Raw genomic sequence first — 12720 nt, forward strand, 5'->3', positions numbered from 1 at the left:
CGTTATCAGAATTGATTATGTGCTGTTTTAAATTCTCACAAAATATTTTAATCTTTTTTCTCTTACTGGAAAATTATAACTAATATACGTTCATTGTTGAAAATTTAGAAAATACAGCTTAAGCATAAAAGAAAAAAAAAATTACCCCATCCCTGCCTATTGAGAGATACTCACTGCCAGTATTTTCTGTAGCCTTCAGGCTTTCAGTGTAATACACACAGAAACATTACATTTTATATGCTGTTTTGTCACTTGCTTTCCCCCATTACTTAATGTGACATGCGCATCTTATTGTGACATTAAATATTCCTCTCCATCGTTTTTAATGATGCAGTAGTATTCCATTGTGCAGGATGTACCGTCATCTATTTACCTAATGCCTTGTTGTGGCCAGGAAGCCTGCATTTTGAAATTTCCTCTTATTTTCTTTATTATTCAAGAGAGAAAAACCTCTAATTTTCTTCCATGGAAACTGGTTAGAGGAGCTTATTTTAATCAAAATGTGCTCTGTCATGGTGCTACTCTGCAGTCCTTGATAGATTTGCTTTTTCCCGAACATCATTGACTGGTTGGAAGAAAAGTCTCCTGCCCTGCTTTGCACTGAAGTCTCTCCATTAGCATTGTTGTGACCATTTGTCTTTTTACATTTATTATATTCATTTAACAAATAATTATATATTGCCTGATAACAAGCCAGGCGCCGTTCTAAGGGTTTTACAAATACAAATGATCCACTTAGCCTGTAGCCTCCTGGGGATGGGTGCATCTCATCCTTATGCTCCTGTGTGCACCATGGTCTTCTGGGCCCTGGATGGTTGGTAGCATGACAGGGCTGGGCTGGGGAAGGTTCATGGGGCTGGGTGAGCAGGGTTGTGTGACGAGCAGATCCCTGCCTGGCCAAGTTGGGCCTCCATGAAAACAAGCACCCACCGTAGCAGAGCCGTAGATCATAGAACAAGAGACAGCCTCGTGGGGCCCAGTCGGGTCCTTGCAGTGTTTTCATTGTTGGGTGGGAGCTGAAAGTAAGGCTGGTAACCTGGTCCCGACTACCTCGTCCCGCCAGGTGGCCTTGGGAAAGCCATTTGTCCCCTCGGGCCCTCAGTTTCCCCATCTGTAACGTGTGAGGTAGCTAGAATAGATGGTCTCTGAGGGCCTTTCAGGCCCTGACTTGCTAGGATCTGTACTGCACTGCATCCCCCAAGTCAGACCGTGGGATTTCAGAAGTGCTTGCCGCACTCCACCTGCAAGGGTCCCCAGGGTGTCACCCCTGTCCTGTGCTGTCTCTAACTTGTGATGTTCTGTGTGCCTCAGGACTTCCGTCGGCTCCTGAAGAAGGAAGAGAAGCCGACCCTGATGATGTTTTATGCTCCATGTGAGTGCCTTTCTCCTCTGCACTCAAGCTGGACGGTCAGACTCTGGGTGGGGCCGCTGTGGCTGTGAGGGGGATGGAACACTAGCCCCCGGCCTCCCTCTGGAGCACCTAGGCCTGCCTAGTTGCTGTGCTCACCCCGTCTCTCTGCCTGCACCTCTTTCATTTGTCTGTGCCTTTTCATCTGGCCCTGCCCCTCCATCCACACCAGTTTTTCTCTCGCTGGCATTGGCATCCTTCTGTCCCCTTCCCCCGGCATCTGCTCAAGGTGCCTCCGCCTTCCCTGCCCTCTGCCTCCTGTGGCCTGAAGCCCTTGGCTGGCAGCTGTGCAGCCGGTGGAGCCGTGCCTCGGCCCTGGCGTGCTCTCTGTGGTTACCGCTGCTGACCATCCAGAGCCTGGCCAGCCTCGGGGCAGCCACACATCCAGCTGGGAGATCTGAGGGATCAGGACCAGGGAGAAAGGGGCCACTATTGGGGTCCAGTCTCTATATGAGGCTAAAGGTCGTGAGAACAGCAGAAGGATCACTGAGACAGTGAGCAGAGGACCTGGGTTCTAATTCCAACTGTGTCATCAATGAGCTAGGTGACCTTGGTCAAGTCCTCACCGCTCTGTGCCTCAGTTTCCATTTCTGAGAGGGCAGAAAGGGGCTGGATCCGAGCTGTGGCTTTCACACTTTTGACTGTATTTGTAGTATGAGCATATTTTACACAGCAGCCCTGTACACTGTAAGTATATAAACTATATATATAAGCTGCAAAGTTTCACTAAACTAGACTTACCCTTCCTTACTGCTTGCCATCCACTCTACCAGATGTGGAAGACCTGATATTTTCTTTTTTATTGTTTTTTTATTGGTTTTTCCTACTGCTTCATAACCCTCTAATAAAGGGTCAGCAAATCATGGCCTGGGGACTGGCTGCCTTTTCTGTAGATTAATTTTTGTTGGAACGCGGCCACATCGCTTCATGCGGCTCTTCACAGCATGTTGTCTGTGGCTGCCTTCAAGCTGCAGCTGTGGAATGGAGCAGTTGTCCTCCAAGCCACAGATACGCTCCCATCTGGGCCACCTCTGAAGTCTGATTTGTCCCTACCCATGGATTGAAAAGCAAAGACCTAAAGGCCTGAGCAAGAGATGTGTGTGTGATGGGAGGTGGGTGTGTCCAGACATGTCTATGGCTTGAGTGGGTGGCACAGGGTTCTAGTTACTTTTTTTTTTTTTAACTACAACAGGAAGTGGGATATACATATTGTAGTGTGTGTGTGTATATATATTTGAAATTTGTTTATTTTAATTGGAAGATAATTACAATACTGTGGTGGTTTTTGCCATACATCAGTATGAATCGGCCATAGGTATACATGTGTCCCTCCATTCTGAACCCTCTCCCACCTCCCTCCCTACCCTATCTCCTGGATTGCTCGGTGACCCCTACCCGGCCCCCCACCTCACCCCAGGACTGTGCCTGCCCATGGAAAGAGGCCCTGGAGTCCCACTTCCTGTTAGATCTGGCTCTGCCCAGGCGGTCTGCACTTTAACCCCTGATCTTTCTATTAACGTTCACTGGTTGGTGTCACCCCTTTTTGTTTCTCCTTGTGTGCATGCATGCTAAGTTGCTTCAGTCGTGTCCGACTCTGTGCGACCCCATAGACGGCAGCCCACCAGGCTCCCCCGTCCCTGGGATTCTCCAGGCAAGAACACTGGAGTGGGTTGCCATTTCCTTTTCCAATGGATGAAAGGGAAGTCGCTCAGTTGTGTCCGACTCTTAGCGACCCCATGGACTGCAGCCTACCAGGCTCCTCCATCCATGGATTTTCCAGGCAAGAGTACTGGAGTGAGGTGCTAAGTCGCTTTACTCATATCTAATTCTTTGCGACCCTATGGACTGTAGCCTGCCAGGCTCCTCTGTCCATGGGATTCTCCAGGCAAGAATACTGGAGTGGGTTGCCATTACCTACTCCAGGGGATCTTCCCGACCCAGGGATCAAACCCAGGTCTCTTAGGTCTCCTGCATTGACAGGCAGGTTCTTTACCACCAGCGCAACCTGGGAAGCCCTTTGTTTCTCCGTGCAAGTGAAAGTCGCTCAGTTGTGTCTGACTCCTTGCGACCCCATGGTCTGTCCATGGAATTCTCCAGGCTAGAATACTGGAGTGGATAGCCTTTCCCTTCTCCAGGGGATCTTAGGTCTCCCGCATTGTGGGCAGATTCTTTACCAGCTGAACCACAAGGGAAGCCCAAGAATACTGGAGTGGGTAGCCTATCCCTTCTCCAGCGGATCTTCCTGAACCAGGAATCGAAGCAGGGTCTCCTGCATTGCAGGCAGATTCTTTACCAACTGAGCTATGAGGCCTGCCCAACTGTGAATTGCTTCAGGAATTATCCTGCTCGCACAGTTCCTGAAGATGGGCCTCCTTTGGGTCATCTTAGAACGCTTCCGCTCTCAACATATTGGCTAAATGAGACTAAAACAGTGAGGTCAGTATGCAGTCCATGTCATGAGGCAGATTCACGGTGCAACTGGGCAGGCTTCAGTGTAATGATCTAGGAGTCTCAGAGAGAGGTCCCCTGGCAGTGTGCACCTAAGTGCGTGTGCCATCCCCTCCCCACCCCACAGCACCTCCCCAGGCTGGCGGGGTGACCATCCCCATCACAGGAGGCAGAGCTGTGAGCAGAATTATCTTCCTAGAGCAGAAAGCTAGGACAGAAGAAGCTAGGTTCCTTGTAGGTGTTACGGAATGATTAGTAGTGAGGAGGGAGGGAGGAAACTCGGAGCTGTTAACACTTGTGAGGGCCGGATTGGATGGCTTTCTGGGTCCCTGGTACCCCCAGATTCTGTGGGTACTGTTGTGCTCTTATACTGATCCTGTCAAGCCCTCGTGGCCTTATAATTCAGCTTATTCCTGGGAGTCGCTAGATCCCTCGCTGGGAGGTCCTTTAGGACTCTGTTCCTTTGATCATGACTAGGGTGAATGAACCCAGAGCCAGTGGGAACTTGTAGTTGTGACAAGAAATCTGGGTCCCCAGGACCTACTGAAGTTACTTAGTAAATGCTTGTTGACTGAACTGATGGGAAAATGAATGGGCTGGTGCTCTAAGCTTTGGGGTTTGAGAGTGGTCATTAGTCTTCTCTCTTTCCCTGCCTCCCAGTTATGTCAGCTGAAAGGTAAACTCAAATAAGGACCACCATACCCGCTCTATCTCTGGTAAAGTTCAAGTGGCAGCTGACCTGGCCCGGAGCTTCCTGTTACTCTTCCATTCTCTCTCCCCTGCCAATAACCTCTCCACCTGGTGCTGCTGATTTCTACCCTGGGGACAGCTGGCCGACTTACCATTCATTTAGAGGTCACGGGGGATAATGTGATTTGAGGTCATAGGCAGAGCTGGGGGAGAGAGGCCACAGCTCTGAGGACAGGCAGTAAGTTCCGGACTGCAGAATGTGCCCTAGTGGGTGTCTGACTCCCCCATCTCATCAAGTCACTGGCTAAAGAGAGGGTGAAGGGCTCAAGTGTGCCCCCATCATCCTCCTTCCTGGGGAGTCAACTGACATCCCCGTTCTGGATGGAAGTGTCTCCCCACCATGAACTGAAAGGCGGGCTCTCGGGCCCTGTGTTGGCAGAGCCTCCCCTCCTGGCGCCGGTCCTGCCCCCCGCCCCCGCCCCCAGGTGTTGGCTCTGCCCTCTGCCTTACAGATGGGGAAACTGAGGCTCAGACTGCTCTCACCACTAGCCCCGGGTCACCCAGCAGCAGTCCAGGAGAGACACAGACCTGGGTCTCACCCTCCCCGGAGCCGAGCTCCTTCCTCTGCTGCGTGACCTCCCATCCCTACCACGTGCATCTGCCTGGTGGAGCTTGGGCATCCCAGGGAGCTGGCACTGCCTCCTCGGTTTCCGTTCTTCTCCCTGAATCCCCACAGTGGGAACAAAGCCCCCTGACAGGTGTCACATGCCTCCCTTCCCAGTGCTGGTGGGGACCACGCTGGTGGTGGCAGCTGCTGGGGAGAGGGGCCGCTTGTCCTCTGCGGGCAGACACTAAGGGACCATGCTGCAGGCTGACCTCGTTGCAGCTCCCGTGTCTCCCTGAGTCTGAACTAATGGCATAAACTTGAGCCCAGATGTGTTGGCTTGTCTGTGTGTCTGTCTGTCTGCTGGGCAGGAACGTCACAGAGGGGCTGTGGGCATGTTGAGAGTTTCACATCAGAATATCCTGCACTGCGTCTTGTCTGGTAGATGCGGTGCTGGGGAGTTTCGAGCGGTCCCTGGAGAGATCTGAGCTGTTCACGGTCTCCACTGTTTGTATCTGGCGATGAGGGGGTGAGTGCTCCTCTCTGAGCCGTGTTGCTCTGCCCACGGCCTGCTGAGGCCTTAGCTAAACGTAGATCAGAGCTTGTCAGCCTGCTGCTGCGTGGCCCTGTCCCCACTGTGCCGTGTGGAGCTGACGTCCAGACTGACGTGGGCTTCCAGGCAGCTTTGGTGTCTGTGGCCTTCAGAAGCATCTCAGAGTCTGTTTTGCAGCAGAGCAGCTGTCAGGAAGAGTAACGGCCTTGTGTGTCAGAATTCCTCCTGTCTGAGGAAACGGGCTCATGTTCTGTGGGGTCAGTGCCTGTGTGTGGCTTGTTCTCACTGAAGGGATGGGGCAGGTTTAAATCAGAGTCTCTCTGAGGTAGTACTGGGTGTCGGGGACCTTGAGTCCCCCAGGTTTGGGGTCTTCACCACCCAGGAGAGGAGTGTGACCGTAATGGACCAGAGAGGGTAGAGCCAGAGACATCACAGAGAATGAACGGCAGTGTCAGTGCTGGAAGGGGCCTGAGGCCATCTGGTCCAAGCCCCCTCATTTGCCGGGAGGGGCAGTAGAGAGAGGAGGTGACCTGTCAGGGTCATCGGGCAGGTCAACGGAAGATAAGAATGGAATGTCGGATCCTGGCCAGCGCTCGGCTGCCTCCTGTCATGGCGTGATTATCTGTTAATAAAGGAAAAGAGGCAAGAAATCCCCAAAGCCACTGTATGTGTGGTTGTACGTTTTCCCTCCTAATAGCATTTGCTCCAGGTTCATCTGCAGCCCCTGGCTGGGCAGCGAGGGGAGGCTTTCAGCTGTGCATGAAGCGGGTGCTCCCCTGGCTCTCTGGATTCCTGTTGAACTCTTAACCCACTCTGTTACTCAGTGCTTTGCTCTCCCCCAGCTGCGTCAGGTTTGACAGTCCCGCACCTGTTGAGGGACTGCTGGGCTGGGTCCTGTTTCATGCCGTGGAGTTGGTCCGCTCTCGGGGACTGGGGCTTTTGCCTCTGAGGCTGTGTGTTCCCAGAGCCTGGGCAGTCCTGGCTTCTGGAAGTGGGATAAATGCTTGTTGGTAGAGGTGGGCCTGAAAGGAGAGAGGGCTGAGCACGGGGCCCATTGTAACCATTTCATTTCTCTCCTGCTGGTGACCAGGGTGCAGCGTGTGCAAGAGGATAATGCCACACTTCCAGAAGGCTGCAACCCAGCTGCGGGGCCAGTTCGTAAGTGAGGCGCCAGGGGCCAGGCAGGGCTGGCTGCCGGCTCTCGACTTCTCCCTCTCACTTGGGGAGGTGGCAGGGGGAGGGGAGAGGGCACACTTTAAAATCATGAGAAGGACTTATTATGGCTGCCCCTGGCATGTGGTTCAGAGACCTATCCTCAGTGGATGTTGAAGACTCCTCCCCAGATTTCTGGGACCAGGAGAATTTGGGGCCCTTCGAAGGCCAGTGATGAAATAGCCAGGACGGTAGCAGGAAGCCCTGTGGTGTGCAGAGACCAGGGGCTGACTGTAGACCATCAGGGTCTACAATGCTGGGGGCTGGGCTCCAAGGCAGGCTGAGGCTCCGAATGCTGGGCAGCCTAGTGGCAAAGAAAGAGGGCACAGTGACCCCGGTGGTGGGCCCAGAGCACACGCGGGCCCACGAGGCAGCCTCCTGCCCAGGCATGTAGGGCTCTATGGTTCCAGGGGACCAGGAGGGACATCGTCTATGGTGCAGGAGGGATGTCGGGACCTCAATGGAGCAAGGTGGTGGGGAGCTGGAGACCCAAACACACCAGTTCTCTGAAGGAGTGTGCAGGGGGAGTGGACAGGAGACAAGGTCACCTCAGGGTCACCCACCTTTGGGAGACGGGAAGGCGAGCCACAGAGGAAACGAGGAAACTTCAGAGAAGTAGGAGCGACCAGGATGGTCAGTGAGGAAGGAGGGCAGGCCAGGGCGGCCAGACCTCATCCAGGTCTGAGTATCAGTCACTGACCCTGCTCGTCTCTGTGTTTCTCCCGCTGCCTTGCCAGTCTTATCTCTTCTGTGCCATAGGTCTGTCCATTTTCGCACTTACCCCCAGCCACAGAGGTTTTGAGGTTTTTGTTTGGTTGGTTTTGGGTGTTTTGCCTTTTTTTTTTTTTGCTTTTTGGTGGCAACAGAAAAATAACTGCTGACTCCTCTGGGAGCATGGAAAAGTCCATATGCCTTTCCTGAAAGGCAGTCGGGAGGTGCCATCTCAGTGGGCAGGTCAGAGTGCTGCTACAGGACTTCTGAGATCTTAAAACTCATCCTGATCTTTATGGATCAAATTGGTGATTAGTTCAGAGTCAATTAAAAAAGTTTAACTGGCGGCCTCTGCTAGCCAGCCCCAGGATTGGGTTGCAAAGAGCCACGTGCTTTCTCTTCTGACCTCATTTCTTGGGTGACACCAGGGTCCTGCTTGTTCCTCACTAATGAATTTTTAGCAAGCTGCCTGGAGACGTTTGGCCCTGCAGCACATACATCACTCTGGGGAAGTTTCACTGCACATTCTGGGGCCTCAATACATACCATATTTTAAGATGATTTTGCCTGAAGGAAAGACATAATTACCTACAAGTTCTCACCTGCATAGGCTCCCCTTGTGGCTCAAATGATAAAGAATCTGCCTGCAATGCCGGAGACCTGGGTTCAATCCCTGATCAGGAAGATCCCCTGGAGGAGGGCATGGCAACCCACTCCAGTATTCTTGCCTGGAGACTCATGGACAGAGGAGCCTGGTGGGCTACAGTCCATGGGGTCGCAAAGAGTCAGACACAACTAAGCGACTTTCACTTTCTCACCCACATATCCTTAGACAACCACTCAGCTCACCCTCCAAACTCTGGTCCAGCCCCAGTCAGATCACAAATTAGCTGGCCAATCCCATCAAAGCAGGTAAGGTCTTGGTGCCAATTTCTAGCACCTACTAGAAGATTCTAGCTAATGCTGCATCTACCTGCCAAAAGCATTTTTCCAGGCCCCTCCCATGGTCCCCCAGAGCCTGTCCCTGCCTTGCATGGTCCTGTCTGCTCATCTTTGCTTATGTTCTGAATCACTGTATCCACAGTTGATGCTAATTATGAGAAGGTTTTCTAACTGAGAGATGAGTTTCTTGAGCATTTCTTCAGTACAGAGTATGGGCCAAGCACAGAGTAGGAGCCCAACACCCCTAATGAATCAAAGAATGGGCATGTGGCTTACCACCCCTGAGTACATTTTGTTAAGCTGTGTGTTTACATTAAAAGTGACATTCTCCTTTTTAAAGGAAGTCAGAGCATCAGTTCCTAGGGACAGAGGCAAAGTAGGAAGGATGTTTGTGGAACAAGGGCCTTCTTTTCTGGCCCTGAGTTCACACTACGTTCATACAAGGCTCTACAACGTTTGCCCTGAAGATTACTTGTTAAGGGTTCAGTTCAGTTCAGTTCAGTCGCTCAGTCGTGTCCGACTCTTTGCGACTGCATGAATCAAACGCCAGGCCTCCCCCCATCACCAACTCCCGGAGATTACTCAGACTCACGTCCATCGAGTCGGTGATACCTGCTTCCAAAAAAGGAAAGAAAGAAAGAAAAAACAAAACAAAACAGTGCTCGCTGCTCCTGTTTGGGCCCAGGTCAGAGGGTCTGGCCGACTGACCCCAGCTTTGGCCAGGTGTTAGTTGCCTCTGTGTTACGTGAACTCATCCATTTCTTTGCTTCTGAATTTTCTTACTTGGGGCTTGTTTTGTTCTTCTTTCCCTTTGGTTTCTTAGGAAAGTATCTTTTGAAAAGTTTTCACCTTTCCTAGCTCCATGAGGGGAAGGGTCCTCGCCACTATGAACATCACCTACTTCAGGAGGTCCTTCGAGGCCAGGGCTCATGGTTGCAGCCGTAGCCTCCGAAGAACAGGGCAGCCAGAGGGGTGGATTCCTTTTTGACCTCGAACCTGGGGCAGAGATGGACTGCTTGTTCCCTGAAATTGAAAGCTCACCCCCTCCACACTGCTGAAATCCACTGGTTAGCACCTCCTATCTTCTCTTTGTCTCTGTCATCTTTGAGCCCTCTTTGGCTGGCCCTGTCTGTGGCAGGGGCTAGAAACCTTCCTCCTCGACAGATTTCTTGGGAGGCATCCAATCTGATGATGTCATTAAGGTGGAAGCCAGGCTGGGTCAGGGATGCACAGCCTTTGCCATTTTCCAAACTCAGATCCTCTTCCTCTTTTTTGCTGTCACTGAGTCATCGCATTTGTCCCATCTAGTCCCGCTGATTGACACCCTTAGCAGCCAGCACAGCTGCCAGAACGAGCCCATGCCCGCCCACCTCCTCTTCCCAGCCTTGCCAGTTATCCACGTCCACACCAAGTCTTTTGTTAACCTTGGCCATGATGGGCCATCTGGGTGTAAATGGTGAAATGGGTTGGTCTTGGCAACAGGTTTGTGCAGAGCAGACTTTGCTGATGGCTGTTAATAACTGGCTGGGAGATCTTGGGAAAGTAGCCCTGGAGGCTTCATTTCCCCATTCTTAAAATGGGGATGGATGATAACACCAGCCCTGCCTGCCTCACTGGGCTGTTGGAAGAGTGAATGGGCTGGTGCATGGGGACAGCTCTGTAACCTGCAGACACTTCACAGATACAGGTGATGGGCACCCCCCACCCCACTGCTCTGTGCTTGCTGTTCCTCACTGCATGGAGTGCTCCCAGGGTTCTGCTTTCCACTCTCTCTTCTTTCTTAGTAACACACTGGAATGAGGGCCTGATACTGTGCTCTCCTTGTCTTCTATGGACTGTCCCTCAGTGGTTTTTATCTGTGTTGGTAGCTCAATAAGAGGTAGCTCCGTGGAGACTGAGTCTCTAAGCTCGAAATGTGTCAGACTGCTTGCTTGACATCTTGGTCTGGATTTCTCTCCCTGGGTCCCAGATGCAGGGAGTCTAAAATATTTACTAAAATTCAGTGTCTTTCCATCTGGCAGGCGGCCAGCTTCCCTCCATGCCTCCTCCTGAGCACCACAGGCTCCTCTGCCAGGCTGTCACCATCCATCTCCCCCTCAATACATCCTCCATCCGAGAAGAGACCTGCCCACCAGCCTGGGTCAGACCCCACTCAGCCCACCCAACGTGGCTGCTGTGACTGCTCACTTATCTCCCTGATCCCACAGCTTTCCCCTTACAACCCCCAGGAGCTCTCTGGCACCTCCTGAATAAAGTCCTGGTTTCTTAGACACTAAAGGCTGGTCCACAGCCTGAGCGAACCTGCCCACCTTCTCTCACTGCCTTCTCTTGTGTCCTGCAATTAAACCAACATGGTCCCCAGTTCTTGAGCTGCATCTTGGTTTGTCTTACCTCTGTTTTCTCTTTCTGGACTGTCTGTGGAAATCTTACCCTCCCTTGACTACTCGCTCACATGCTCCTGTTTTGTGGAGTTTCTATGATTCTTCTCTGATTGTCCCCACAACCATGGGATGTGGGCTGGACAGGAGGAAGGCCATGTTGTGCCAGCTGACCGACCCCCAGCACACACGGTTCCGTGTCAGGCAGCCCTCACTTCTCTGTAGGCTGAGGTCAGTTCTGCCTCATTTGGAATCACAAACTCTAAAAAGTGCTTGTCAGTAGTTGTTCAAAAAATAATCACCTTGTTAACTAATAAATGCCCCCAAAGTAGTCAAAACTACTGCAAAAACCCAGAGAATTAAGACTTCATCACAAGCAAAGGTGGTTGACAAAGGCCACCTTCTGGGTGGGATTTGCTTTGCCTTAAGAGATGGATGCATCTTCTGTGGTGGCCAAGAGAGGGGGTGTGGGCAACCTGAGCACAGGGCTAGAGGACTCAGGAGTCGGGGCCAGGAAAGCACAGTCTGGGCTCTGGGGATGTGAGCGGATTTGCAGAGCTTCTTAGTGGTATTCATATTAGTGGTGACAGCTAACAGATTCTGAGTACTGTGGATACTTTGCTCGCACTGTCCCATTTAGTCTTCACAGAAGCCAGAAGACGGAGCTGCAGATGAGGAAACTGAGGTGCGCGAGGCAACTGTGACTTGCTCAAGGAGAACATCTGCTGAGAGGGGAGTTAGGCTTTAGCCCCAGCATCCTGACCCCCGAGCCCACACTGTGGTACATTTCCATCTTCAAGGTGCCCTAGACGGCGAAGAGTCCAGCTGCCTCCCTGTGCAGAGCTCTCAGACTGTGTCATTCCTGGGAGAATAAAAAATCTAGAGTCTAGCAAATGTACAATTAAGGGTTTTGTAGGAAAGAAGAATTAAAAAATGAGATAGGGACCATATGATCTTTGAGTGTGGAGTCAGACATTGGCCTCCATTCAGTGGAATTGAAGGTTTTGTGCAGGGAAGTGATGTAATGAAAGAGGAGGATGTGGAAGATTAATCTTGTGAATGTGCACTGACAATGAGGAGATCAATTAAACATAAAAAAAGAACTTTAAAGTAGACAGTTATTACTGGAACTGGCTGCTGAATCAGTCTGGGGAAATGAGCAGAAGGGCTTTTAGAGGGTTCCAGAGCTTCTAAGTAAATCTATCTCAGGTTTATTTTCCCTGTATTCCTTGTAGCACCCCAAAATGGGATGGGAGGAAAAAAATCAGATTAGCAAGGATTTATTGTGCGTCTGCTTTATGTCAGAAACTGTGCTGGGTATTTAAAATGGTTGGTATGTTTAGCTGCCTTGTGGGATGGAGCTGCCAGAGGCCCAGGTGATTCCCACCACTGAGAATTTGGTAGGAAATAATGAATTTGAGCAGCAGTTTCGTGCTAAGTTTCTCAGTTGTGTTCAGCTCTTTGTGGCCCCATGTGACCTGTGAAGCTCCTCTGTTCGTGGGATTCTCTAGGCAAGAATAGTGGAGTGGGTAGCCACTTCCTTCTCCAGGGGTCTTCCTGATCCAGGGATTGAACCCAGGTCTCTGGTGTTGCAGGCGATTCTTTACTATCTGAGCCACCAGGGAAGCCCTCTGACTTGGGTCATCTCCTTCAGTTCTCTTAAGAACCCTATGATCTTCTCCTGAACCACATCTTCCAAACAAGGAACCTCAGGGAGGGTGACTTGCCCAAGGTCACACGACTGCCAAGTGGAAGCAGTCTTCTGAGTCAAGTT

The 12720-nt window shown here is 51.5% G+C and overlaps 1 protein-coding gene across 1 annotated transcript in view; it reads left to right on the forward strand.

Moving 5' to 3' along the window:
• Window positions 1-12720, forward strand: part of PDIA5 (protein disulfide isomerase family A member 5) — a 92815-nt gene that overhangs the window by 38361 nt on the left and 41734 nt on the right. The window contains exons 7-8 of the mRNA XM_005893411.2: window positions 1312-1372; window positions 6794-6861. Of these exons, the coding sequence (XP_005893473.2) occupies window positions 1312-1372; window positions 6794-6861 (129 nt within the window). The remainder of the gene's footprint in view (window positions 1-1311; window positions 1373-6793; window positions 6862-12720) is intronic.

The sequence above is a fragment of the Bos mutus genome, chromosome 1 (assembly GCF_027580195.1).
Source record: "Bos mutus isolate GX-2022 chromosome 1, NWIPB_WYAK_1.1, whole genome shotgun sequence".
NCBI classification, from domain to species: Eukaryota; Metazoa; Chordata; class Mammalia; order Artiodactyla; family Bovidae; genus Bos; species Bos mutus.